The 26,557-nt window shown below is 44.0% G+C and overlaps 1 protein-coding gene across 11 annotated transcripts in view; it reads left to right on the top strand.

Moving 5' to 3' along the window:
• TRIM37 (tripartite motif containing 37) overlaps positions 1-26,557 on the top strand; it is a 171,955-nt gene that overhangs the window by 91,141 nt on the left and 54,257 nt on the right. For all 11 annotated transcript variants that reach the window (XM_070060979.1, XM_051824777.2, XM_070060977.1 and 8 more), the window contains 5 exons: positions 156-241; positions 7,381-7,575; positions 10,227-10,538; positions 18,911-19,039; positions 19,390-19,579. In XM_070060979.1, the coding sequence (XP_069917080.1) occupies positions 156-241; positions 7,381-7,575; positions 10,227-10,538; positions 18,911-19,039; positions 19,390-19,579 (912 nt within the window). The remainder of the gene's footprint in view (positions 1-155; positions 242-7,380; positions 7,576-10,226; positions 10,539-18,910; positions 19,040-19,389; positions 19,580-26,557) is intronic.

Raw genomic sequence — 26,557 nt, 5'->3', positions numbered from 1 at the left:
TGAAACTAAAAAAAAAACTAAAAAGAAGAAAGGAAGAGAATGGATCTGTCTTCACAGGAGAAAGCTATTACGTACAATTGTCATAAAATTTGTTGAGGGTGACAATGTTCATCATATTTTACTCTTTGAGAATGATGAATTTTGTATATCCTTAGGTCTGGAGAAAATGATGTTGAATATAACACCATGGAGTTGGAAGAGGGAGAACTCATGGAAGATGCAGCTGCCGCAGGACCTCCAGGTACAGAAGCCAAGCCCCACAAGCCATTCTGTCTTCTCTGACCATATCATATATATATTTTTTGGTTAATAAGATGTTTATTTAGGATGGCAACACAAGATAATTGATGCAAGAGCTCACTTAAAATTATTTTTCCACCCAAAAGTGACATGAGAAACTATTTGAATCTGAACATGGACATGGTTGTAGTACTCTTCTGGAACTGTAAATTAAAATGACAGGTAACTACTTGTGTCCCATTCCTCAAATAAGTAGAGTCCAATACCCAAAATAATCCTTCCATCCCACACTCGGACCCCCCTCATATCGTATTTTAGTAGGCACTATCCCTTACACTGCGTGGTTCTTGCTATTGGAAGTGCTATATCTTATACTGTAGATTCGAAGTGTGTTACTATTTTTTTTTTTTTTTTTTGACAGGCAGAGTGGACAGTGAGAGAGAGAGACAGAGAGAAAGGTCTTCCTTTGCCGTTGGTTCACCCTCCAATGGGCCGCCGCGGCCAGCGCGATGCGACCGGCGCACCGCGCTGATCCGATGGCAGGAGCCAGGAGCCAGGTGCTTTTCCTGGTCTCCCATGGGGTGCAGGGCCCAAGCACCTGGGCCATCCTCCACTGCACTCCCGGGCCACAGCAGAGGGCTGGCCTGGAAGAGGGGCAACCGGGACAGAATCCGGCGCCCCGACCGGGACTAGAACCCGGTGTGCCGGCGCCGCTAGGCGGAGGATTAGCCTAGTGAGCCGCGGCGCCGGCCAAGTGTGTTACTATTGATATTTAAAATAGTAATAGTAGGGGTCAGGACCATGGCGCAGTAGGTTAATCCTCTGTCTGCGGCGCTAGCATCCCATATGGGTGCCGGTTGTAGTCCCGGCAGCTCTTTTTCCAATCCAGCTCTCTGCTGTGGCCTGGGAAAACAGTAGAAAATGGCCCAAGTGCTTGGGCCCCTGCACCCACATGGGAGACCAGGAAGAAGCACCTGGCTCCTGGCTTCAGATCGGTGCAGCTCTGGCCATTGCAGTCATTTGGGGAGTGAACCAGTGGAAGGAAGACCTTTCTCTCTGCCTCTCCCTCTCACTGTCTGTAACTCTACCTCTCAAATAAATAAAATCTTTAAAAAAAAAATAAAAAAAGTAATAAAAGCTGACAGTTGCAGAATGTGCTTATCTACCAGGCACTATTTGAAGTACTTTGTAAAGTTCTGTGAGATTGGATTTTTTTTTTTTTTTTTTTTTTTTTTTTGGACAGGCAGAGTGGACAGTGAGAGAGAGAGAGACAGACAGAAAGGTCTTCCTTTCCATTGGTTCACCCTCCAATGGCCGCCGTGGCTGGCGCACCACGCTGATCCAATGGCAGGAGCCAGGTGCTTCTCCTGGTCTCCCATGGGGTGCAGGGCCCAAGCACTTGGGCCATCCTCCACTGCACTCCCAGGCCACAGCAGAGAGCTGGCTTGGAAGAGGGGCAACCGGGACAGAATCTGGCGCCCCGACCGGGACTAGAACCCGGTGTGCCGGTGCCGCAAGGCAGAGGATTAGTCTAGTGAGCCGCGGCGCAGGCTGGATTTTTTTTTTTCTTTTTAAGATTGTTTAATTTATTTGAAAAGCAGAGTTAGAGGGATAGGGGAAAGAGAGTGATCTTCCACCTGCTGATTCACTCCCCAGATGGCCTCCATGGCCTGCATGGGTGCTGAAGCCAGGAGGCTGGCATTCCATATGGGGCTCCCTTGTGGGTGCCAGGGATCCAAATTCATGATCCTCCACTCCTTTCCCAAGTGTGTTAGCAAAGAGCTGGATTGAAACTGGAACATCCAGGACTTGAACTGGTGCTCATATAGGATACCGGTATCACAGGTAGCAGCTTAACTTGCTGAGACACAGTGTCTACCCTGTGAGATAGTTTCTAATACCTACCTATAATTCCTACTTTTTATAGCTATAGAAACTGATGTATAGGGGCTGGTGCTATGGCATAGCGAATAAAGCCGCTGCCTGCAGTGCTGGCATTCCAAATGGGTGCCAGTTCGAGTCCTGGCTGCTCCACTTCCAATCCAGTTCTGTGCTATGGCCTGGGAAAGCAGTAGAAGATGGCCCAAGTCATTGGGCCCCTATACCCCCATGGGAGATATGGAAGAAGCTCCTGGTTTCAGATCAGCCTAGCTCCGGCAGTTGCGGCCATCTCGGGAGTGAACCAGTAGATGGAAGACCTCCCCCACCCCTTTCTTTCTTTTTCTTTCTCTCTAATTGCCTTTCAAATAAATAAATCTTAAAAAAAAAAAAAAAAACCTGATGCAATTTGCCATGTTTTCACATTCTCAGAGAGTAATTGCATCCCCAGATTTATCTAGATCTATGCAATTCTTTTTTATGTCTTGTTTGTGTATCAGGTTTGACTGTAGAATATCTGCATACAATCACTGAATTTTGTATTTATAAAGGATCTTTGGAGAGCTCATTTTACAGGTGGAAAATTTCAGAAATTTAGTTATTGAGTCATGTAGCTAGTTGTTGGTACAACCAGGCTAGATTCCCAAATCATGTTCTTAGATTTTTTTTTCAGATTAAGCCACAGTTCTCCTGAGAATTGACTTTTATATATAGTAGGTATTTCTTTTGTGTTATTGGATATGTTTAACTGCATCTGTGAATCTTGGCTTTAGCATTCAAAAGCTACCTTTGTGCTGCTTCAGTAACACCCATTGTTTTAGTCTGTTATCTGTTGCTGTAACTGAATACCACGTACTGAATAATTTGTAAGAATAAAGTTGTATTCAGCTCATGATTCTGAAGGCTGGGAATGTGCCTGCATCTGGGAGATCCTTCTTGAAGGTAGGTGGTATAGGGTGTTAAATAGAAGGAAAACATTCCAGCTCTTCTTACAAAGCCACAGTGCCATCGAATTATGGCCCTGACTTTATGGCATCACTTAACCTTAATTATCTCCCAAAAGTCCCACATTCAAATAACATAGATGATTTCTTAGCCTCTTATTACTTACCTTACAATAGGGTTCAATTTCAACATACATTTTTTTTAAAAGATTTATTTATTTATTTGAAGAGAAGTAGAGGCAGAGAGAGAGGTCTTCCATCTGCTGGTTCACTCCCCAAATGGCTGCAATGGCTGGAGCTGGGCTGATCTGAAGCCAGTAGCAGCCAGTAGAGCTTCTTCTAGGTCTCTCATGTGGGTTCAGGGGCCCAAGAACTTGGACTGTCTTCTGTTGCTTTCCCAGGCACATTAGCAGGGAGTTGGATCAGAAGTGGATCAGAAATGGAGTAGACGGGACTCAAACCAGCACCCATATGGGATGCCAGCACTGCAGGCAGTGGCTTTACCCACTGTGCCACAATGCCAACTCCCATAAGTCTTGTTGGTGACATTCAAAACTCATGTCTTTCTTACTTACAGATAGATTTATTCCATCCCCAAAGTCTTAATTCATTCCAACATTAACTAAAAAATGGAAAATCTCAGGGGCTGGTGTTGTGGCATAGTAGATTAAGCCACTACCTGCAATGCTGGCTTTTCCACTTCCAGTCCAGCTCCCTACTAATGAATGGCCTGGGAAAAGCAGCAGAAAATGGCCCAAGTGTTTGGGCTCTTGCCACCCATGCGGGAGACTCAGAAGTTGTTCCTAGTTTTGGTCTGGCCCAGTCATGGCTTTTACAACTATCTGGGGAATGAATCAGTGGATGAAAGATCTTGCTCTGTCCCTGTAACTCTAAGACCTTGTCATCATGGCCTTCATTATTGACATTTCTGTCAGCATTTTGGTTGCAACCTCTTAGCTCCATCTCCAAGAAGTTCCAGATTTTCCCTGATCTCCTTGTCTTCTGAGCACTTGCCAGACCTGACCTTCATGTTCTTTTTATAGCATTCAATACTTTGCAGCCTGTTGCTACAAACTCTTTCAGCCTCTGGTCACTGTCCAGTTCCAAAGCCAGTTCTTCATTTTTGGGTATTGTTATAAAAGCAATTTCACATCTCAGTACCAGTTTTCTGTCTTAGTTGATTTGCTGTAATAAAATATTTTTATTATTTGCCATAATAAAATACCTGAGACTAGATGATTCTATTAAAAAAAAGGTTTGGGGCTGGTGATGTGGCATAGCATGTTAAATTACCACCTGCTACATAACTTTATATTAAAGAAACCTGGCAAATATTACCTAGCCAGGTGATCAAATTTAGCATCTTGAGTGATAAATCATGTTTGTAGCATGTACCCTTGATATGATATATTGGGAATAGCAGTTGGTATCTGTAGTCTCCTCTTTCTTTCTCTCTCTCTCTCTCTCTCTCTCTTTTTTTTTTTTTTTTTTTTGACAGGCAGAATGGACAGTGAGAGAGACAGAGAGAAAGGTCTTTTCCGTTGGTTCACCCTCCAATGGCCACTGCGGCCAGGTGCTTCTCCTGGTTTCCCATGCGGGTGCAGGGCCCAAGGACTTGGACCATCCTCCACTGCCTTCCCAGGCCACAGCAGAGAGCTGGACTGGAAGAGGAGCAACCGGGACAGAATCTGGTGCCCCGACCGGGACTAGAACCCGGGGTGCCGGTGCCGCAGGCAGAGCATTAGCCTATTGAGCCGCAGCACTGGCCCGCTCTCTCTCTTTTTTTTTTTTTTTTTTTTTTTAAGATTTATTTATTTACTTGAAAGTTAGAATTACACAGAGATGAGAGGCAGAGAGAGAGAGGTCTTCCATCCTCTGGTTCACTCCCAACTGGGCACAGCGACTGGAGTTGCGCTGATTTGAAGCTAGGAACTTCTTTCAGGTCTCCCACATGGCTGCAGGGGCCCAAGCACTTGGGCCATCTTCCACTGCTTTCCCAGGTCACAGCAGAGAGCCGGATTGGAAGTGGAGCAACCAGGACTCAAACCGGTGCCCACATGGGATGCCAGCACTGCAGGCGGTAGCTTTACCTGCTACACCACAGCGCCAGCGCCATGTATTGTCTTCTTTCCAAAAACCTATTAATACAGCTTAACCATGAAAACAAATCCCATTTCAGGGACTTATATAATGTACAATTTATAAAATATCTGAACCATATTCCTCAAAAACAGGAAAGGTCTGGGAAACTGTTATAGGTCAGAAGAACTAAAAAAAAAAAAAAAATGGGTAACACAAGATTATTTAGAAAACTGGCAGAAAGAGTAGGTGTTGTAGCCCAAGTGGGTTAAGCTGCCGCTTGGGCTGCCCATATTAGACTGCCAGTTTGACTACTGGCTGCCCTGCTTCTGATTCAGCTCCCTGCTTAATGCATCTTGGGAGGCTACAAAGATGTCTCAAGTGCTTGTTCCCCTGCCACCCATGTAGGAGATCTGGATGGAGTTATAGGCTTCTGGCTATGGCCTGACCCAGACCTTGCTAATACAGGCTTTTGGGAAGTGAGCCAGCAAATGGAAGATCTGTTTCTGTCTCTATTTCTCTCTGCCTTTTCAACTAAATGAAAGTAAATAAATTTTAAAAAAGAAAACTTTCAGAATGTTTCAGGAGGTAAATGATGAAGCCTCCTAATAAGGCAAAAGCAGTAGGCTCAGAGAAGAGGAAACCTTTTGAGAAATCTTTAAGAGGTTAGGATCTATAGGACTTGGAGTCTAACTGGATGAGTCTAAGTCAGTGGGAATTTAGAGATGATTCCTTATGGGTTCTAGTTTAGGTCTTGTCATTTCATAAGACAGGAGTCCAGCTGTAGAAGGTAGTATATTCATCTTGTCATGTTAAGTTGAAGGGAACTGTGGGACATCTGCTGTTGATTTCTGAACTATTTATCTAACTGCTTGCAGGATTTCAGGTCTAGAGTCTGGCTTGTAAGTATATATTGATTTTTTTAACAACAAACATTTCTATTAATTTGGATAAGTGGGTTAATTGAAGGTATCTTAAAGACTTGTTCATAAATAAAAAGAACTACAAATCAATAAGAAAAATATAACTTCATTTAAAAAAAAGCAGAAAGTCTCTAGAATAGACCCTTCACAAAGGGGGCTATTTATATGGTCAGTGCACTTTTATTTTTTTTAATTATTTTTATTTTTATTTTTTTGACAGGCAGAGTGGACAGTGAGAGAGAGAGACAGAGAGAAAGGTCTTCCTTTTTTCGTTGGTTCACCCCTCAATGGCCATCTGCTAACTCCCAGGATGCATTAGCTAGAAGTTGGATAGGAAGTGGAGGTGCTGGAATATGGGATGCTGTGTCACAGTGCCTATTTAAATACATGTATTTAAATAGCTTTATTGAAGAAGGCCAATTTTAAGTACTGAGTTTTCTGTATCATATTTGCTAAGCATTGTACTAGCCACTAGAGAAAAATCAGATGCTTTCCTAACTTAAGGAACTTAGTCCAATAGAGATCTGTAATATATATTATTTATTAACAAGTCAATCAGAAACCTACAGATTATACTCCAATAGTTAATCAGGCTAGAAAAACATCTACTAAACTGTCATGACCTATCCATTTTGCTGTCTAAAAAGACCTGGAAGAGATTCCTATGGTTAACTATGGGAGCTTGTCATCTTTCATCTAAGTGAGTATGAGATAGACACTCCTTTTTCTCACCCTCACTTCTCATTCCTCAAATTGTGTACATTGTACACACTGATTATATTTTTATTTCTAGGGCTCAGGATGAGACTGATGGTTATACTTGAATTTTCTGTACTAATGAGACTTCTGCTCACTTCCTGGGCTGCTGTGTGCATATCTGTCAAACTGGTTCTTTGTGCTTCTCATGATCATGAACCTTTTTTTTTTTTTTTTTTTTTAAGATTTATTTTATTTGAAAGACTTACAGAGAGAGGTAGAGACAGGAAGAAAGAGAAAGAGAGAGGTCTTCCATCCTCTGGTTCGTTCACCAAATGGCTGCAATGCCTGGAGCTGAGCTGATCTGAAGCCAGGAGTCAGGTGCTTCTTCTGAGAAGCAGCTGAGACTTGAACCATCATCCATATGGGATGCTGACACTCTGCAAGCCAGGGCTTTAACCTGCTGTGCCCCAGTGCCAGACCCCTGAACATGAACTCTTAAGAGATAGGTCCATAGACAAGTATTCAAACAATGCTACGCAGTTTTTTTTTTTTTAAAGTATACTTAAATTTTGTGCAAATGTATACCCTCCTTTTTAACATTTCTATTTCTTTTGCAGGGAGTAGCCATGACTACATGGGTGCCAGCAGCAGAATGTCACGAAGAACACATTTGTGCTCTGCTGCCACCAGTAGTTTATTAGACATTGATCCCCTAATTTTAATTCATTTATTGGACCTTAAGGACCGGAGCAGCATGGAAAATTTATGGGGTTTACAGCCTCGCCCACCTGCCTCACTTTTACAGCCTACAGGTACAGTAATAAAAAATATTCCCTTTTTTCCCTGTGGCTATCTAAAAGAACACTTGAATTTTCATCCAAATATTTCATCTAAGTTTAGTTAGAACATGGTATGTTTCCATAGAAAATTTCTTTAATTTATGCCATAAAGTGACATATCAACCAGAGTACTTTTAAAATTATTTTTCAAAAGTGTTTTGTGCAAAAACGATATAAAAATGCATGTAAGAAGGTTTTTATATAATTTGCCATGTATATTATTTCTAAATGACAGTTTGATCTATAAGAAGTACAGTTGTCCTCTTTGTGAATGGATTTACAGTGCTTTAGGCCTAATTTCCTAGTGGAACTGTGTCTAAATTGAACATAGAAAAAGACAATTTACACATTCTTTGATGTTAAGTAGTTTAAAAATGTATACCAGTTGGCAGCAGTGTTTTATATGCAAAGGTTTATGTGAGAAATTACATTTGTGTTACTATACTAAGATGAAGATTTGTGTTGTAAAATCTGGGCTTTTTGAAACTCTCAGAAAGTCATTTTGGGTGGCTAAAATTTTACCTTTTAAAAACCTTTATTTTAAAAACCATTGTGGAAGGGCAGATGGCCTAGCAGTTAAGTACCTGAGTTTATGTCCTGGTGCTTACTCCTAATTCCAGCTTCCTGCTAATGTGGACCCTGGGAGGCAGCAGGTGATAACTCAGGTAACTGGGTTCCTGCCACCTATGTGGGAGACCTGGATTGAGTTCCTAGTTCCCAGCTTTGGCAGGAGCCCTGACTGTTGCAGGTATTTGGAGCATGAACCAGTGCGTGGTAGCTTGCTCAGTCTCCTTTTTAGCTCTCAATGTGTCTCTGCCTCTCAAATAAAATAAATACACCATTTTGTTGGAATGCTTTCTAGATTATATTCAGGATATTCTTAAATTACAATGAACTTTTTCCTGCCTTATTTCTTTCTTTATTTTTATTTGAAAGAGATCTTACATCCATTGTTTCACTCATCAAATGCCTGTCACATCCAGGGCTGGACCGTGCAGAAGCAAGAAGTTGGGAACTCAGTCTGCGTCTCCCACATGGGTGGATGCAGGGACTTAAACACTTGAGCCCAGAGTGTGCATTAGCAGGAAGCTAGCATCGGAAGTAGAGCTGAAACTTGAATCTAGACAGTTCAATATGGGAAGGTATCCCATATGGCATCTTAACTGCTCCACCAAACATCTGCCCTCCCTACCCCTTTCTTAAACAGTTGTACTATACAAATAAAACCAGTGGTTTAGAAGGTGATTTTGATGCTGCTTTACAGCAACAGAATTGATTTGTCAAAGTCTAAGTGAAACCTCTGTGTAGAAAGTAGAAATAGAATTGCTATAGCAGGGTAGGGACTTAGAGCCCAGACTTTATAGGTCTCTTTTGTAAGGTATACTTCTTTTTTTTTTTTTTTTTTTTTTTTTTTTTTGACAGGCAGAGTGGACAGTGAGAGAGAGAGACAGAGAGAAGGGTCTTCCTTTGCCGTTGGTTCACCCTCCAATGGCCGCTGCGGCCAGCGCACCGCGCTGATCCGATGGCAGGAGCCAGGAGCCAGGTGCTTTTCCTGGTCTCCCCTGGGGTGCAGGGCCCAAGCACCTGGGCCATCCTCCACTGCACTCCCTGGCCACAGCAGAGAGCTGGCCTGGAAGAGGGGCAACCGGGACAGAATCCGGCGCCCCAACCGGGACTAGAACCCGGTGTGCCGGCACCGCTAGGCGGAGGATTAGCCTAGTGAGCCGCGGCGCCGGCCAAAGGTATACTTCTTGAAAATTTGGGTCCTCAGTTTGCAAGTCTCTTCAGTCAGGTTATCAAACAACTGGCAGTGACCAGAGCTGGGTCAATCAGGAGCTTTTTCCAGGTCTCCTGCACAGGTGCAGGGGCCCAAGGACTTGGGCCATCTTCTACTCTTTTCCCAGGCCACAGCAAAGAGCTGGATCAGAAGTGGAGCTGCCAGGATTTGAACCAGCGCCCATGTGGGATGCCAGCACTGTAGGCTTTTACTCACCTGCCACAACAGTGTCCTAGTTGTAGAATTTAAACACGGAGTTGGACATACCAGTGGGATATGAAAGTAGAAAGGCTTAGAAAACAGCTCAGAATTAAAATATGGAATGCAATTAGAACACTTATGTCTATCTTTATTCTCATTAGTGGACTTGTTTTAGAATTTATTTGAAAGGCAGAGAGAGAGAGACAGACAGACAGATGACAAAAGGCAGACATACAGACATAGACACATCGCCCATCCACTGATTGATTTCCCAAATGCCACAATAGCTAGAGCTGGGGCTGGCCAAAGCTAGGAGCTGGGAAATCAGTCTGAGTCTCACATGTGGATGGCAGGGACCCAACTACCTGAGCCATCTCCTGTTGCCTTTCAGACAGAAAACTGGAATTGGAAGCCAGAACTCAAACCCAAGCACTGTTAAAGGGGATGTATATATCCCTACTGGTATTTTAAGCACTGCACTAAACACCTGCCTCACTAATGGAGTTTAGTGCTTACTTTTATGTTAATACCATCTAAAGCATGTGAGCTTATTTTTCACATCGTATTTTTGTATTTCCGTAGTACAAAATGTTTTCATGAATGTTACAATTTATATTAATATGGTTTATCACTTTTCTTTCTGAAGCATCATATTCTCGAAAAGATAAAGATCAAAGGAAGCAGCAGCAGGCAATGTGGCGAGTGCCATCTGATTTAAAGATGCTAAAAAGACTGAAAACTCAAATGGCTGAAGTTCGATGTATGAAAACTGATGTAAAGAATACTCTTGCAGAAATAAAGAGCAGCAATGTTGCTTCTGGAGATATGCAGACAAGCCTTTTTTCTGCTGATCAGGCAGCTCTGGCTGCATGTGGAAGTGAAAGCTCTAGCAGATTACAGGATTTGGGAATGGAGCTCCTGGCAAAGTCATCAGTTGCCAGTTGTTATGTACGAAACTGTAAGTCAAAAAGTTTCTATTAGTGTCATTTCTCCACATGTAACATGAAGCTAGATGACTGGTTATTTCAGGATGATAGCATTTAAACATCTCTCTTCCAATGAGTTAAGACTACAAATACTCACTGCCTTTTTTCCCCAAAATTGATTATATTTACTATTATGTGATAGAGATAACATTTTTTGATTGCTTACTTTCTGGCTGACAGTATACAGGACAAAATTCTTAGCTTCATGTAACTTGAATTCCAGTGATGAGATTCAGACATTAAAATGTGTAAACAGATATAGAAAAAAGTGCCATTTAGGAAACAACACAAGAATGGGATGGGGGAGCAGATAAGTGTGCTACCTTAGTTGGAAGTAGTCAGAGAAAGTTTCTCAGGGGAAGAAATATTTGAACTGAGACCTGAAGGTTGATATCTTCTTGACTCTTAAAAGATCTGCAGGAAGCTGCATCCTGGGTAAACAGAACAGAAAATGCAAAATCACTGGTACAGGATTTGCCTTGTGTGTTTGAAAGATTAAATGAATATTGGGGCTAGCGCTGTGGTGTCGTCAGTAAAGTCGCCACCTGCAGTGCCAGCATCCTATATGTCGAGTCCCAGCTGCTCCACTTCCAATCCAGCTCTGTGCTATGGCCTGGGAAAGCAGTAAAAGATGGCCCAAGTGCTTGGGCCCTTATACCCACATGGGAGACCCAGAAGAAGCTCCTGGCTTTGGATTGGACCAGTGTGGGGAGCAACTCGCACTAGACTGTTACTGGAATTAAGACTTATTCTATGCATCTGCTCTCCCACAATATGGCGCTGGGAGAGGAGTGAACAGCTTCTACGCAGCTGCCTCCAGTTCGACCAATAACCTGCAGGAGCTGATCCTGCTCCTGATTGGAGGAGAGCAGCGTACTCGGCGTGTGGGTAGCAGAGTTGGGATTGGTGGAAGAGGACTATAAAGGAGGAGAGAGACAACATGCACCAGGAACATCTATCTGAAGGAACACCTGTGCAGCCCCCGAGAGAGCCGGCCGGCGGTGTGCCGCTCCCCGGCGGAAGTGGGGAAAGTGGCAGGGGGAACCGCCCTTCCACGGAGGTGGAAGGGATGGTAGCCAACCCGGGAAGAACCAGCAGCAAACCCGGGGAGGGCCGAGCAGACAAAAGAACAGCGCAGGGTCCTGTGTCGTTCCTCCACGAAGACGGGGAGCGACAGACCAGCTCTGGCTATTGCAGCCATTTGGGGAGTGAACCAGAGGATGGAAAATCTTTCTGTGTTTTGCCTCTGCCTCTGTAACTCTGCCTTTCAAATAAATAAATAAATTAAAAAAAAAAAAAAAAAAGACTAGTATAGCTGAAGATGGTGAACCAAGGACAGAAAGGAGAATGGTAGATGAAGTCAGAGATCAGCAGGATCTTGTAAGACTTCAATAAGAGGTTTTGAGTTTAATTCTGATTTTAGGAGGAAGTCTTGGAGAATAAACACCAGAAGGTTGTTTATAACCTGATTTGTTCTTTTTGTTTTTTTAGTATTTTGTTTCAGTTTTACCTCAACAGACATATGGTTTTTTTTTTTTTTTTTATTTATTTTTTTTATTTGAAAGGTGGAGATAAAGAGAGAAAAAGGCAGAGGCAGAGAGAGAGAGAGAGAGAGAGATCTTCCATCTGTTGGTTCACTCCCCAGATGGCTACAACAGCCAGCACTGGGCCACGCTGAAGCCACGAGCCATGAGCTTTATCAGGGTCTCCCACATAGGTGCAGGGGCCCAGTGACTTGGCCCATTTTCCTCTGCTTTCCCAGACAGACTAGCAGGGAGCTGGGATGGAATGGATAAGCTGGGAGTTGAACCATTGCCCATATGGGATGCTTGCACTGCAAGTGGTAGCTTTACTTGCTACGCCACAGTGCTGACCCCATAAATAAAATCTTAACAACAAAAAAAGAAACCTCAGAAAATAACAAGTGTTTATGAAGATGTAGAGAAATTGGAACCATTGTACAGTATAGGTGGGAATATAAAACAGTACACTGCTGTAGAAAATAGTAAGGTTTGGCGCCAGCGCTGTGATGTAGCGGGTAAGGCTGCTGCCTGCAGTGCCAACATCCCATATGGGTGCCGGTTCAAGTCCTAGCTGCTCCACTTCCAATCCAGCTCTCTGCTATGGCCTGGGCAAACAGTAGAAGACAACCCAAGTCCTTGGGCCCCTGCACCCACGTGGGAGATCCGGAAGAAGCTCCTGGCTTCGGATCGGCACAGTTCCAGGCGTTGTAGCCAATTGGGGAGTGAACCAGCAGATGGAAGACCGACCAACTTCTCTCTCTCTCTCTTTTTCTCTTTCTCTTCTGCCTCTCCTCCTCTCTGTGTGTAATTCTGAATTTCAAATAAATAAATAAATCTTAAAAAAAAAAAAAAAAACAGGTGAGAGCCTGCATTGTGGCATAGGCATTACGACATTACTTGTGATGGCAGCATCAGGGCATCCCATATCAGCACCAGTTTGAGTTCTAGCTGCTCCATTTCTGATCCAGCTGTCTGATAATGCCCATGGGAACGTAGCAAATAATGGTCCAAGTATTTGGACCCTGACATATGGAAGACCCGGATGGAGCACCTGGCTTCAACCTGACCTATCCCCAGCCATTGGTGGTTCATTTGGGGAATGAAACAGCAGAAGGAAGATCTGTGTTTCTGCAACTCTTTTTTTTTTTTTTTTTTTAATGCAGATTGAGTTTTTTTTTTCTTTTTTCTTTTTAAGAGCCATTTATTTACTTGAAAATGAAGAGAGAGTGAGAGAGAAGGGTCTTCCTTCTGTTGGTTCATTCCCCAAATGGCCACAACAGCTGGAGCTTGGCTGATCTGAAGCCAGGAGACAGAAGCCTCTTCTGGGTCTTTCCTGTGTGGGTTCAGGGGCCCAAGCACTTGGGCTATCTTCTACTGCTTTTCCAGGCCATAGCAGAGAGCTAGATTGGAAGAGGAGCAGCCAGCACATGAACTGGCACCCATATGGGATGCCGGCGCTGCAGGCAAGGATTAGCCTACTGTGCCACAGTGCTGGCCCCCTCTGTTTTTTTTATTATTATTATTAATTACCTCATTAGGTAATTAATTTTTTTACAGTTTTTCTATATTTCCATAATAATAATGTGGATCTTCTTTTCTTGTGTTTATTGATCATATATATGTCTTCTTTGGAGAAATGTCAGTTCAAGTTGTTTGCCCAATTTTAAATTATTTGGAGTGTTTTTTTTTTAACTTTTTTTAAAAAAAGTTTATTTATTTATTTGAAAGTCAGACTTACAGAGAAGGAGAGACAAGTCAGAGAGAGAGAGAGATAGAGATCTTCCATTTGCTGGTTCATTCCCCAAATGGCCACAACGGCCAGATCTGGTCCAAACTGAAACCAGGAGCTTCTTCTGGGTCTCTCATGTGGGTGCAGATGTCCAAGCACTTAGACCACCTTTCACTGCTTTCCCAGGATCATTGGCAGGGAACTGGATTGAAAGTGGAGCAGCCAGGACTCAAACTGGCTCTCATATGGAATGCTGGTGCTGCAGGTGGTAGCTTTACCCACTATGCCACAGCACCGGCCTAATAGTTTATTTTTTATTGTTGAGTTTTAGGGGTTATTTATTAGAAGTATGATTTGCAAATATTTTCTTCCATTTTATGGATTGCCTTTTCTCTTGATACTGTCATTTAATTTTAAATGTTCTTAGTTTGAAGAAGTCCATTTGTATGCATTTTTTTGGTGTCATCTAAGAAAGCATTGCAAAATCAGTGTCATAAAGTTTCACTCTATTTTTTAAAAAAAGGTTTATTTTATTTATTTGAAAGGCAGAGTGACAGAAACAGAGATTTTTTTTTTTTCATCTACTTGTTCACTTTCAAAATGGCCTCAACAGCTGGGCCGGGCCAGGCCAAAGCCAAGGAGCCTGGATCTCCATCTAGGTTTCCCACATGAGTGACGGGAGCCCAAGCATTTGAACCATTGCCTGCTGCTTCCAGGGCTTGCCATAGCAGGAAGCTTGAATTGAAGGCAGAACCATGGCCCGGCACTATAGCGTAGTAGGTTGAGCATCTGCCTACAGTGCTGGAATCCCATGTGGGCACTAGTTTGAGTCCCTGCTGATGGCCTGTGAAAGCAGTAGATGACCCAAGTGCTTAGGCCCCTGCATCCGTGTGGGAGACCGGAAGAAGCTCCTTGCTCCTGGCTCCAGATTGGCTCAGCTCTGGGGGCCATTTAGGAAGTGAACCAGTGGATGGAAGACCTCTCCCTTTGTCTTTCTCTCAAATAAATAAGTAAATCTTAAAAAAAAAAAAGAAAAGAAAGAAAGAAGGAAAGAAGGAAAGAAGAGCCAGGACTCAAACCTAAGCAATCTGATATGTGTGAGATGTGGGCATCCCAAGCATTTTATTTTTTTAAGATTTATTTTGTTATTAAAGGCACAGTTAGAGATATTCCATGTGCTGGTTCACCTATCCCCTACCCCCACCCCCACCCACCTGCCAAGTGGCCATAACTGCTAGGGCTAGGCCAGACCAAAGCCACGATCCAGGAATTTCTAGGTCTCCCACGTGGGTGTGGGGGCCCAAGCACTTGGTTCATTTTATGCTGCTTTCCAAGGCATTTTAGCAGAGGGCTGGATCAGAAGTCAAGCAGCCAGAATTCAAACCAGTGCCCACATGGGATGCCAGCATTGCAGGCAGCATCTTAACCTACTTTGCCAGATTGCCAGCCCCCTGCCTCTTTCCTTTTTAAAGATTATTTATTTACTTTTACAAGATTTATTTATTTACTTATTTGAAAGGCAGAGTTACAGAGAGGAAGAGGCACAGATAGAGAGAGATTGATTGATCTTCCATCAGCTGGAGAGAGAGAGAGACATCGATCGATCTTCCATCAGCTGATTCACTCCCCAAATGGCTGCATCTGAAGCCAGGAGTTTCTTCCGGTCTGCCCATTTGAGTGCAGGGGCTCAAGGACTTGAGCCATCCTCTACTGCATTCCCAGGCCATAAGAGAGCTGGATCATAAATGGAGCAGCCGGGACTTGAACCAGCGCCTAAATGGGATGCTGGCACTGCAGGTGGCACCTTTACCCATTACACCACAGCACCGGCACCAAGAGTATTTATTTATTTGAAATGCAGAGTCAATCACACACACATATCTTTCATCCACTGGTTCACTGCTCAAATGGCCACAATATCCATGGCTTGGCCAGACCAAAGCCAGGAGCCTGGAACTCCACCTGGTCTCCCACATGGATGGCAGGGACTCAGGTATTTGAGCCATCATTCACTGCTTCCCAGGTGCATTTTCAAGGAGCTGGGTTGGAAGTGGACTCAAACTGGTACTCAGATATGGGATGTGAACACTCCCAAGTGGTGGTTCAACTTGCTGTGCCACAACACCCATACCAAATTGCCTCTCTTTTTACCATTAAAATATATTTGATAGAAGAAAGAGAAACCGCCATCCACTGCTGCACCCCCTAAAAGCCCACAACAGCTCGGGGGCTGAAACAAGGAGCTGAGAACTCAATCCAGGCCTCCCACAGGGTAGGAGGAAGCCAGTTACTTGAGCCATCACCAGCACCTCCCAGAGTACACGTTATGGGAAGCTCGAATCAGGAACAGTGCAAGGAATCAAACCAAGTGGGATGCAGGAATCTTAACCACTAAGACAAATGCCTGCTCCAGATGTTTCTTTTTTTACTGAGTCAAAAGCTGCATAGAGGCCTGTGCTGTGGCTCACTAGGCTAATCCTCTGCCTGTGGCGCTGGCACCCTGGGTTCTAGTCCCGGTTGGGGTGCCAGATTCTGTCCCGATTTCTCTTCTTCCAGTCCAGCTCTCTGCTGTGGCCCAGGAAGGCAGTGAAACCTAGCTCTTGGCTTCGGATTGGTGCAGTGCACTGGCCGGCTGTAGCGGCCATTTGAGGGGTAAACCAACGGAAGGAAGACCTTTCTCTCTGTCTCTCTCACTGTCTAACTCTGCCTGTCAAAAAAAAAAAAAAAAAGCTGCATAGAATTACATAAAATTTTTTTTGATCATATTATTTTGCTGTTACTTTATTAACATAAAGTAGGGTGAATTACATGTTTTTTTTTCTTATGCTGACCTTTTCCTGAACTACTAGAATCAATCCTACTTAGTTTTGATCTATAATTATTTTAAAATATAGTGCTATATTCAGTTTGTTAGTATTTTACTTAGGATCCCTGACATGTAGTCACAAATGAAATCTGACCCTGGAACTCAGTCTATATTTCGACATGGGTAGTAGGAACTTAAGTACAGAGTGTGCATTAGCAGGAAGCAGGATCAGAAGCACAGTAGCTGGGACTTGAACCAGCACTCTGATATGGGATGCAGGCATCCCTAGCATTGACTCAACTGCTACACCAAATGTCTACCCAAGACCTAGTTCTTATATTTGCTGGTTCATTCCTCAAATGTATGTGACAATCAGGGAGGGGTCAAGCTGATGCCATGATCCTGGAACTCAGTTCAGTTCTCCCATGCTGGTGGCAGGGACCCATGTATTTGAACCATTATCTGGCTTCCCAGGGTGTACATTAGCAGGAAGCTGGATTGAAAGTAGAGGAGCTGGCCGGCACCGTGGCTCATTAGGCTAATCCTCCGCCTGCAGCGCCAACCTGGTTGGGGCAGCGGATTCTGTCCCGGTTGCTCCTCTTCCAGTCCAGCTCTCTGCTGTGGCCCGGGAGTGCAGTGGAGGATGGCCCAGGTCCTTGGGCCCTGCCACCCGCATGGGAGACCAGGAGGAAGCACCTGGCTCCTGGCTTTGGATCAGTGCAGCATGCCTGCCGTAGAGGCCACTTTGGGGGTGAAGCAATAGAAAAAGGAAGACCTTTCTCTCTCTCTCTCTCACTGTCTAACTCTGCCTGTCCAAAAAGAAAGAAAGAGAGAAAGAGAGAGAGAGAGAGAGAGAAAGAAAGAAAGAGAGAGCGATAAAGAAAGAGAGAAAGAGAGAGAGAAAGAGAGAGAAGCTGATACTCACACCAGGTGCTCTGGTAAGGGATGAGGGCATCCCGAGCAAGATCTTAACTTTTGTGCTAAATGCCCACCCCTGAACATACATTTTGTTTATCTTTGGGTATATACTTAGGGTTGGAATTGCTGGGTTACATGGGAACTAACTGTGTTTAACTTTTTTTTTTTTTTTAAAGATTTATTTATTTGAAAGAGTTATACAGAGAGAAAAGGAGAGGGAGGGAGAGAGGTCTTCCATCTGCTGGTTTACTCCCCATTTGGCTGCAACGGCCGGAGCTGTGCCGATCCAAAGCCAGGAGTTTCTTCCGGGTTTCCCACATGGGTGCAGGAGCCCAAGGACTAGGGCCATCTTCCACTGCTATCCCAGGCCATAGCAGAGAGCTGGATCAGAAGTGGAGCAGCCGGGACTCGATCCACAACATCCATATGGAATGCTGGCACTGCAGGCACAGGCTTAACCTACCATGTATGGTGTTGACCCTAATTAATTCATTTTAGAAGAAAGATTTATTGAGGCTGGTGCTGTGGCGCATCGGGTTAAGGCCCCAGCCTGCAATAGTGAACTCAATCCTGGTATCCTGTGTGGCTTGTATGAATGGAATTACTTGAGCCATCATCATTACCTCCTGAGTCCAGAAATCAGGAGCCAGAGCTTTGCATGAAATCCAGGCACTCTGATCCAGGATGCACAGATCTTAATCATTAGGTTCAACGCCTGTCCCTGTAGGTTATATTCTTTTTAAAAATATTTATTTATTTATTTATTTATTTATTTGAAAGTCAGAGTTACACAGAGAGAGGCGAGGCAGAGAGAGAGAGAGAGAGGTCCTCCATCTGCTGGTTTACTCCCCAGCTGGCTGCAACAGCCAGGGCTGCACCAATCCAAGGCCAGGAGGAGCCAGGAGCTTCTTCTGGGTCTCCTACGTGGATGCAGGGGCCTAAGGACTTGGACCATCTTCTGCTGCTTTCCCAGGCCATAGCAGAGAGCTGGATTGGAAGTCAAGCAGCTGGGTCTCTAACTGGCACCCACATGGGATACAGGCACTGCATTCGATGGCTTAACTCGCTATGCCACAGCACCGGCCCACAGTTTATATTCTTGATAGTTTAATTGAATTGAAGTTGGTATAATTTTTCTGATGGTATTCATAAATAATTAAGTTTCTGCTCCACCAGCCACAAAGAAGGGAATACTTTTGTCTTAAAACCTCAAATAAGCCAGTGGGGCCTACAGAGTGTTCTGTTAATTTTTTTTTTTTAACACAGTAGACAGATCAGTTTCTGAGCATGGTTAAACTTTTTTCTGACTGAATTTTGAGTTTCATGCTATTTGATCATATTCAACAATGTTTTTAAATGTGTTTGCAGCCACAAATAAGAAGAGTAATTCACCTAAGCCAGCTCGGTCCAGTATAGCAGGTAGTCTATCACTTCGAAGAGCAGTGGACTCTGGGGAAACCTGTCGTTCAAAGGGAGACTGTCACACTCTATCTGAAGGTAAATTTTGGGGATGTTCAGAATGTCATTTCAATGGGTAGGTTTCTTTTACTGGAAACTAGTGTTCACAGTGTCAGCTTTAGACCTTAGAAGGCACCAAAAATGCTGAAATTTAGTTTGGAAGTTTTTTGATCTCACAATAGAATAGAACCTTAAGAAAATAAACCCATTAGCTTCTTAATTTTTATACCGGGCATCAAAAAGACAGATATATTTTAAAACTGGTTTTGAAACAATTATTTTGAACCCTAATGTAGTTCTAAAATGTATATAGAATGAAATTTCCTAATCTGAGAGAACTTTAGTGTGTGTTTGCCTTCTTTCTGAATATCCTTGTTCTTTTCCTGAAGGCTCCCCAGGAAGCTCTCAGTCTGGGAGCAGGCACAGTTCTCCCCGAGCCTTGACACATGGTATTATCAGTGATATTGTGCCCAAAACAGAAGAACGGCAGTGTAAAGCTTTGGATTCCCGTGCTGTTGTGGTTGCAGTTTTCAATGGCCTACCTGCTATAGAGAAAAGGAGGAAAATGGTTACTTTGGGGTAAATTAAATTATTTTATTTATGTAATGGGATAATAACTAATAGCTTTGTTTGAAACTTTTTCTCCATCATAATAAACAAAGTCTCTGCTTTATTAGCAGGCAGAAAGTTGATTTTTTTTAAAGCTTTTATTTAATGAATGCAAATTCCATAGGTACAACTTTAGGAATATAGTGGTTCTTCCCCTCATACCCACCCTCCCACCCCCACTCCCATCCCCTCTCCTACTTCCTCTCCCATCCCATTCCTCATTAAGATTCAATTTTAGGCCTGTGCTGCGGCTCAATAGGCTAATCCTCTGCCTGTGGCGCCAGCACCCCAGGTTCTAGTCCCGTTCGGAGTGCCGGATTCTGTCCCGGTTGCTCCTCTTCCAGTCCAGCTCTCTGCTGTGGCCCGGGAGGGCAGTGGAGGATGGCCCAAGTGCTTGGGCCCTGCACCCGCATTTAAACCAGGAGGAAGCACCTGGCTCCTGGCTTCGGATCAGCGTGGTGTGCCGGCCGCAGTGTGCTGGCTGCTGCGGCCATTGAAGGGTGAACCAATGGAAAAGGAGACCTTTCTCTCTGTCTCTCTCTTTCACTACTGTCCGCTCTGCCTGTCGAGAAAAAAAAAAAAGATTCAATTTTAATTAACTTTATATACAGAAGACCAACTATTCTAAGTAAAGATTTCAACAGTTTGCACCCACCCACCCACCCACACACACACACAAACGTAAAAAGTACTATTTTAGAACAAGCTTTGCAGTCAATTCTCATAGTACAACTCATTAAGGACAGTGGTTCTACATGAGGAATAAGTGCACAGTGACTTCTGTTGTTAATTTAACAGTTAACACTCTTATTTATTAAGACGTCAGTGGGCCGGCGCCATGGCTCACTTGGCTAATCCTCCGCCTGTGGTGCCGGCACCCTGGGTTCTAGTCCCAGTTGGGGCGCCGGGTACTAGTCTCAGTTGCTCCTCTTCCAGTCCAGCTCTCTGCTGAGGCCCGGGAGGGCAGTGGAGGATGGCTCAAGTGCTTGGGTCCCTGCACCCACATGGGAGACCGGGAGGAAGCACCCAGCTCCTGGCTTCGGATCGGCGCAGCGCCAGCTGTGGCGGCCATTTCGGGGGTTAACCAATGGAAGGAAGACCTTTCTGTCTCTCTCTCACTGTCTAAAACTCTCTCTCTGTCTCTCTCTCTCTCTCACTGTGTAACTCTCTAACTCTGCCTGTCCAAAGGAAAAAAAAAATGTCAGTGATCACCTGAGGCTCTTGCTATGAACTGCCAAGGCTATTAAAGCCTTTTGTGACCACAAACTCCATCAGTATTTAGACAAGGCCATAAGCAAAGTGGAAGTCCTCTCCTCCCTTCAGAGAAAAGTACATCCTTCTTTGATGGCCCTTTCTTTCACTTCTTTCACCAACAGAGATCCTTCAGGTAGGATATTTTTTGCCACAGTGACTTGGCTTTCCATGCCTGAAATGCTCTCATGGGCTTTTCGGCCACATCTGAATGCCTTAATGGTTGATTCTGAGGTCAGAGTGTTATTTCAAGTGATTGTCATTCTATGAGTTTGCTATGTGGATTGCTTCCCATGTTGGACATTCCCTCCTTTATAATTCTATTATTATTACCAGGCACTTGAAGCTATTTATATGATCTCTTATAACACTCAATCATATCCTCATATTCACTTCAGCACTTAATATGATCACTTCAACAATTAAGATGGCATTTTTACCATCAATTTTAATGGAATTTGGAGTCTCATGACAAGTAGGAAGTTGATTTATTGCATTAAAGTGTAACTAATACCATAGATCTTACTTTTTTTTTTTTTTTTAATGGGATGAAATAGTACCAGAAGCTCAGTTTAAATATGTTAGAACAAAGGGGAGGGCAGATAGTTCTGTGGTTAAGATGCCATTTGAGATGCCTGCATCCCATATCAAGAGACGCTGGGTCAAATCCTAGCTCCTTTTTTTTTTTTTTTTTTTTGGACAGGCAGAGTGGACAGTGTGAGAGAGAGAGACAGAGAGAAAGAGAAAGGTCTTCCTTTTCCGTTGGTTCACTCCTCAATGGCCACTGCGGCTGGTGCTTTGGCTGGCGCACTGCGCTGATCTGAAGCCAGGAGCCAGGTGCTTCCTCCTGGTCTCCCATGCGGGTGCAGGGCCCAAGTACTTGGGCCATCCTCCACTGCCCTCCCGGGCCACAGCAGAGAGCTGGACTGGAAGAGGAGCAACCGGGACAGAATCCACTGCCCCAACCGGGTCAGCGCCGCAGGTGGAGGATTAGCCTATTGAGCCACAGTGCCGGCCCTAGCTCCTCTTTGATTCCAGCTTCCTGCTAATGCTTGCTCTAGAAGGTAGAACGTGATGACTCAAGTACTTTGCTTCTTGCCATCCACATGGGAGACCCATGTAAAGTGAGTTCCTTGCTTGTGGCTGTAGCCTCACTCCATACTTTCTGTTGCAAGCATTTGGGGAATGAACCATTGAATGGAAAGTACCTCTCTCTGTTTCTCTTTGCATCTGTCTCTGTGTCTCTGCCTTTGAAATAAATAAAAATTAAGTAATTAAGAATTATGGTAGAGTTCATTTTCAGTGAATGTAAGGTAACAGTGATATATTACCTGTGTTTATTTTTCCTTGTGAGATACCTGTTTATCAACTTTTAAAAAAATTCTCTCACTTGTGTGTGTGTGTGTGTGTGTGTTTTAAAGATTTATTTATTGATTTGAAAGAGTTACAAAGAGGCAGAGGCAGAGAGAGAGAGAGGTCTTCTATCTAATGGTCTTCTATCTCCCCAGATGGCCACATGGCTGGAGTTGAACCTATCCAAAGCCAGGAGCCAGGAGCTTCTTCTCATTCTACCATGTGGGTACAGGGATTTCAAAAATTGGGCCATCTTCTACTGCTTTCCCAGGCCATAGCAGAGAGCTGAATCAGAAGTTTAGCAGCCAGGTGCTGCGGCTCACTGGGCTAATCCTCCTCCTGCGGCGCCGGCACTCTGTTCTAGTCCTGGTTGGGGTGCCGGTTCTGTCCCGGTTGCTCCTCTTCCAGTCCAGCTCTCTGCTGTGGCCCGGGAAGGCAATGGAAGATGGCCCAACTGCTTGGGCCCTGCACCTGCATGAGAGACCAGGAGGAAGCGCCTGGCTCCTGGCTTCAGATAGCCGTGGTGCGCCGGCTGTGACGGCCATTTTGGGGGGTGAACCAGCGGAGGGAGGACCTTTCACTCTGTCTCTCTCTCTCACTGTCTAGCTCTGCCTGTCAAAAAAAAAAAAAAAAAAAGTTTAGTAGCCAGGGCTTAAACCAGTGCCCATATGGGATGCTGGCACTGCAGGCAGCAGCTTTACCCACTATGCCACAGCACCAGCCTCGTGTGTGTGTTTTTTTAGAGATTTACTTTATTTATTTGTAAGGTAGAGTTACAGAGAGAGAGATCTTCCATCTGCTGGTTCACTCCCAAATAGCCACAACAACCAGGGCTGGACCAGGCTGGAGCCAGGAGCCGGGAGCTCCATCCAAGTCTCGTGTGGGTGTAGGGACCCAAGTGGTTGGGCCATCCTCTGCTGCTTTCCCAGACTCATTAACAGGGAGCTGGATTGGAAGTGGAGCAACCAGGAATCAACCCAGTGTGCATATGGGATGCCAGTGGTGCAGGTGGCAGCTTAACCAACTACACCACAACACTGGCCCTGTGTTTCCTACTGTTGAAAGACATTAATGTTGGCCGGCGCTGCGGCTCACTAGGCTAATCCTCCGCCTAGCGGCGCCGGCACACCGGGGTCTAGTCCCGGTCGGGGCGCCGGATTCTGTCCCGGTTGCCCCTCTTCCAGGCCAGCCCTCTGCTGTGGCCAGGGGAGTGCAGTGGAGGATGGCCCAGGTGCTTGGGCCCTGCACCCCATGGGAGACCAGGAGAAGCACCTGGCTCCTGCCATCGGATCATCTCAGTGCGCCGGCCGCAGCGCGCCTGCTGTGGCGGCCATTGGAGGGTGAACCAACGGCAAAGAAAGACCTTTCTGTCTCTCTCTCTCTCACTGTCCACTCTGCCTGTCAAAAAAAATTAAAAAAAAAATTAAAAAAAAAAAAAAGAAACATTAATGCTGGCTACATTATGTCACAATTGTGTCACACCTATCTTTTTTGTGGAACAAAACACTTAAAGGAATTTTAACACTACTTGTCTGCTTTTATCTCACCTTTTTTTCTCTCATTGATAGTATCCTCAAAGCTTATTGTGAAATATCCCAGAAACATATACTTGTATGATAGTTGACATGTACACCATAAAAGTTAAACTGAAACTCAAACTGTAGCCATGCTATTGAGAGTTTTATCCATTTTAAATATTGAGTGATTATAGAATGTGATTGAGTGATTATAGAATGTGTTATCTATCTATAGAATGGCTAGAGGAGCCATTAATATCCTTATGCTAATCTGTTTTTTGAGTTTTTTTTTTTTTTTTTCCCTGACTGGGAAATTTATTTTTTTTTCTTTTTTTTTTTTATTTATTTAATGAATATAAGTTTCCAAAGTACGAATAATGGATTACAATGGCTTCCCCCCCATACCGTCCCTCCCACCCACAACCCTCCCCTTTCCCACTCCCTCTCCCCTTCCATTCACATCAAGATTCATTTTCGATTATCTTAATATACAGAAGATCAGCTTAGTATACATTAAGTAAGGATTTCAAGAGTTTGCTCCCACACAGAAACATAAAGTGAAAAATAATAGATGATTTTTTTTAAATGATGATGAAATCAGATCAGACCTATTGTCATGTTTAATCCCAGTGAGAGTCAAGTTGGGAGTTGATAGTTTCTTTTCTTTTCTTTTTCTTTTTTTTTTTTTTTTTTACAGAGGATCAGTTTAGTATGCATTAAGTAAAGATTTCAACAGTTTGCACCCCCATAGAAACACAAAGTGAAATATATTGTTTGAGTACTCGTTATAGCATTAAATCTCAATGCACAGCACATTAAGGACAGAGATCCTACATGAGGAGTAAGTGCACAGTGACTCCTGTTGTTGACTTTACCAATTGACACTCCTGTCTATGGCATCAGTAATCTCCCTATGCTCCAGTCATGAGTTTCCAAGGCTATGGAAGCCCTCTGAGTTCTCCGATTCTTATCTTGTTTAGACAAGGTCATAGTCAAAGTGGAGGTTCTCTCCTCCCTTCAGAGAAAGGTACCTCCTTCTTTGAAGACCTGTTCTTTCCACTGAGATCTCACTCACAGAGATCTTTTGCCAGAGTGTCTTGGCTTTCCATGCCTGAAATACTCTCATGGGCTTTTCAGCCAGATCCGAATGCCTTTAGGGCTGATTCTGAGGCCAGAGTGCTATTTAGGACATCTGCCATTCTATGAGTCTGCTGAGTATCTCACTTCCCATGTTGGATCACTCTCCCCTTTATTTATTCTATCGGTTAGTGTTAGCAGGTACTAGACTTGCTTATGTGCTCCCTTTGACTCTTAGTCCTTTCATTATGATCAATTGTGAACTGAAATTGATCACTTGGACTAGTGAGGTGGCATTGGTACATGCCACCTTGATGGGATTAAATTGGAGTACCCTGGTATGTTTCTAACTCTACCATTTGGGGCAAGTCAGCTTGAGCATGTCCCAAATTATACATCTCTTCCCTCTCTTATTCCTACTCTTATGTTTAACAGGGATCACATTTCAGTTAAATTTCAACACTTAAGAATAACTGTGTATTAATTACAGAATTAAACCAGTCATATTAAGTAGAACTGACAAAAAAACTACTAAAAGGGATAATGTATTAAGTTGTTCATTAACAGTCAGGGCTATGCTGATCAAGTCACCGTTTCCCATAGTGTCCATTCCACTTCAACAGGTTTCCTTTTTGGTGTTCAGTCAGTTGTCACCAATCAGGGAGAACATATGGTATTTGTCCCTTTGGGACTGGCTTATTTCACTCAGCATGATGTGTTCCAGATTCCTCCATTTTGTTGCAAATGACTGGATTTCGTTGTTTTTTTTTTTGACAGGCAGAGTGGACAGTGAGAGAGAGAGACAGACAGAAAGGTCTTCCTTTACCGTTGGTTCACCCTCCAATGGCTGCCGCGGCCGGCATGCTGCGGCCGGCGCACCGCGCTGATCCAAAGCCAGGAGCCAGGAGCCAGGTGCTTCTCCTGGTCTCCCATGGGGTGCAGGGCCCAAGCACTTGGCCCATCCTCCACTGCATTCCTGGGCCATAGCAGAGAGCTGGCCTGGAAGAGGGGCAACCGGGACAGAATCCGGCGCCCCAACCAGGACTAGAACCCAGTGTGCTGGCGCCGCAGGCGGAGGATTAGCCTAGTGAGCCGCGGCGCCAGCCTTTAAGGTTTTTATTTATTTGAGATGCTGAGAGAGAGAGAGAGAGTGATCTTGCATCTGCACATTTACTCTCCAAATGCCTACAACACCTGGGGCTGAAGCCCAGAGCCTTGAACTCAGTTTTTCTCCTATACAGGTGGCAGGGACCCAGCTCCTTAAGCCGTCACCTACTGCTTCTCAAGTATGTATTAGCAGGAAGCTGGAATTGGAAGCACAGCCAGGATTTGAACCAAGGCACACTGATATGTGTGTCCCAAGCAGCAGTCTAGACACTGTGACAAATACCTGTCTGTGCTAATCTATTTTATGGGTATTAAACACTTTTCTAAACTTTCAGCAGTGGGATAGTTCTGCCTTGGAGACTTTGAAAAGCATTTTGAATTGAGAAAAAGATGAACATCCCTTAAACTTACTTAATTTTATATAGTTTTCAAGGTCTGGGTCATTACCAAATTTAAAAAGACAGCTACCAGTTTAATTTTGGCTTGACTCAACTTTCAGCTGTAGAAAGCTGTTAAAATCCCTGAAAATTGTTTTACCTTTCCCAATAATTAGCTTGATATTATACACATTTCTTTGAAGTTAAGCTGAAGCCAGCTTTTATATATTATTTGTTATATATACATTTGTATCAGCCTTTAGTCA

The sequence above is a fragment of the Oryctolagus cuniculus genome, chromosome 17, assembly GCF_964237555.1.
Source record: "Oryctolagus cuniculus chromosome 17, mOryCun1.1, whole genome shotgun sequence".
Taxonomy (NCBI): Eukaryota; Metazoa; Chordata; class Mammalia; order Lagomorpha; family Leporidae; genus Oryctolagus; species Oryctolagus cuniculus.
The sequence above is the reverse complement of the archived record's forward strand: the minus strand, read 5'-3'. Positions and strand labels throughout refer to the sequence as shown.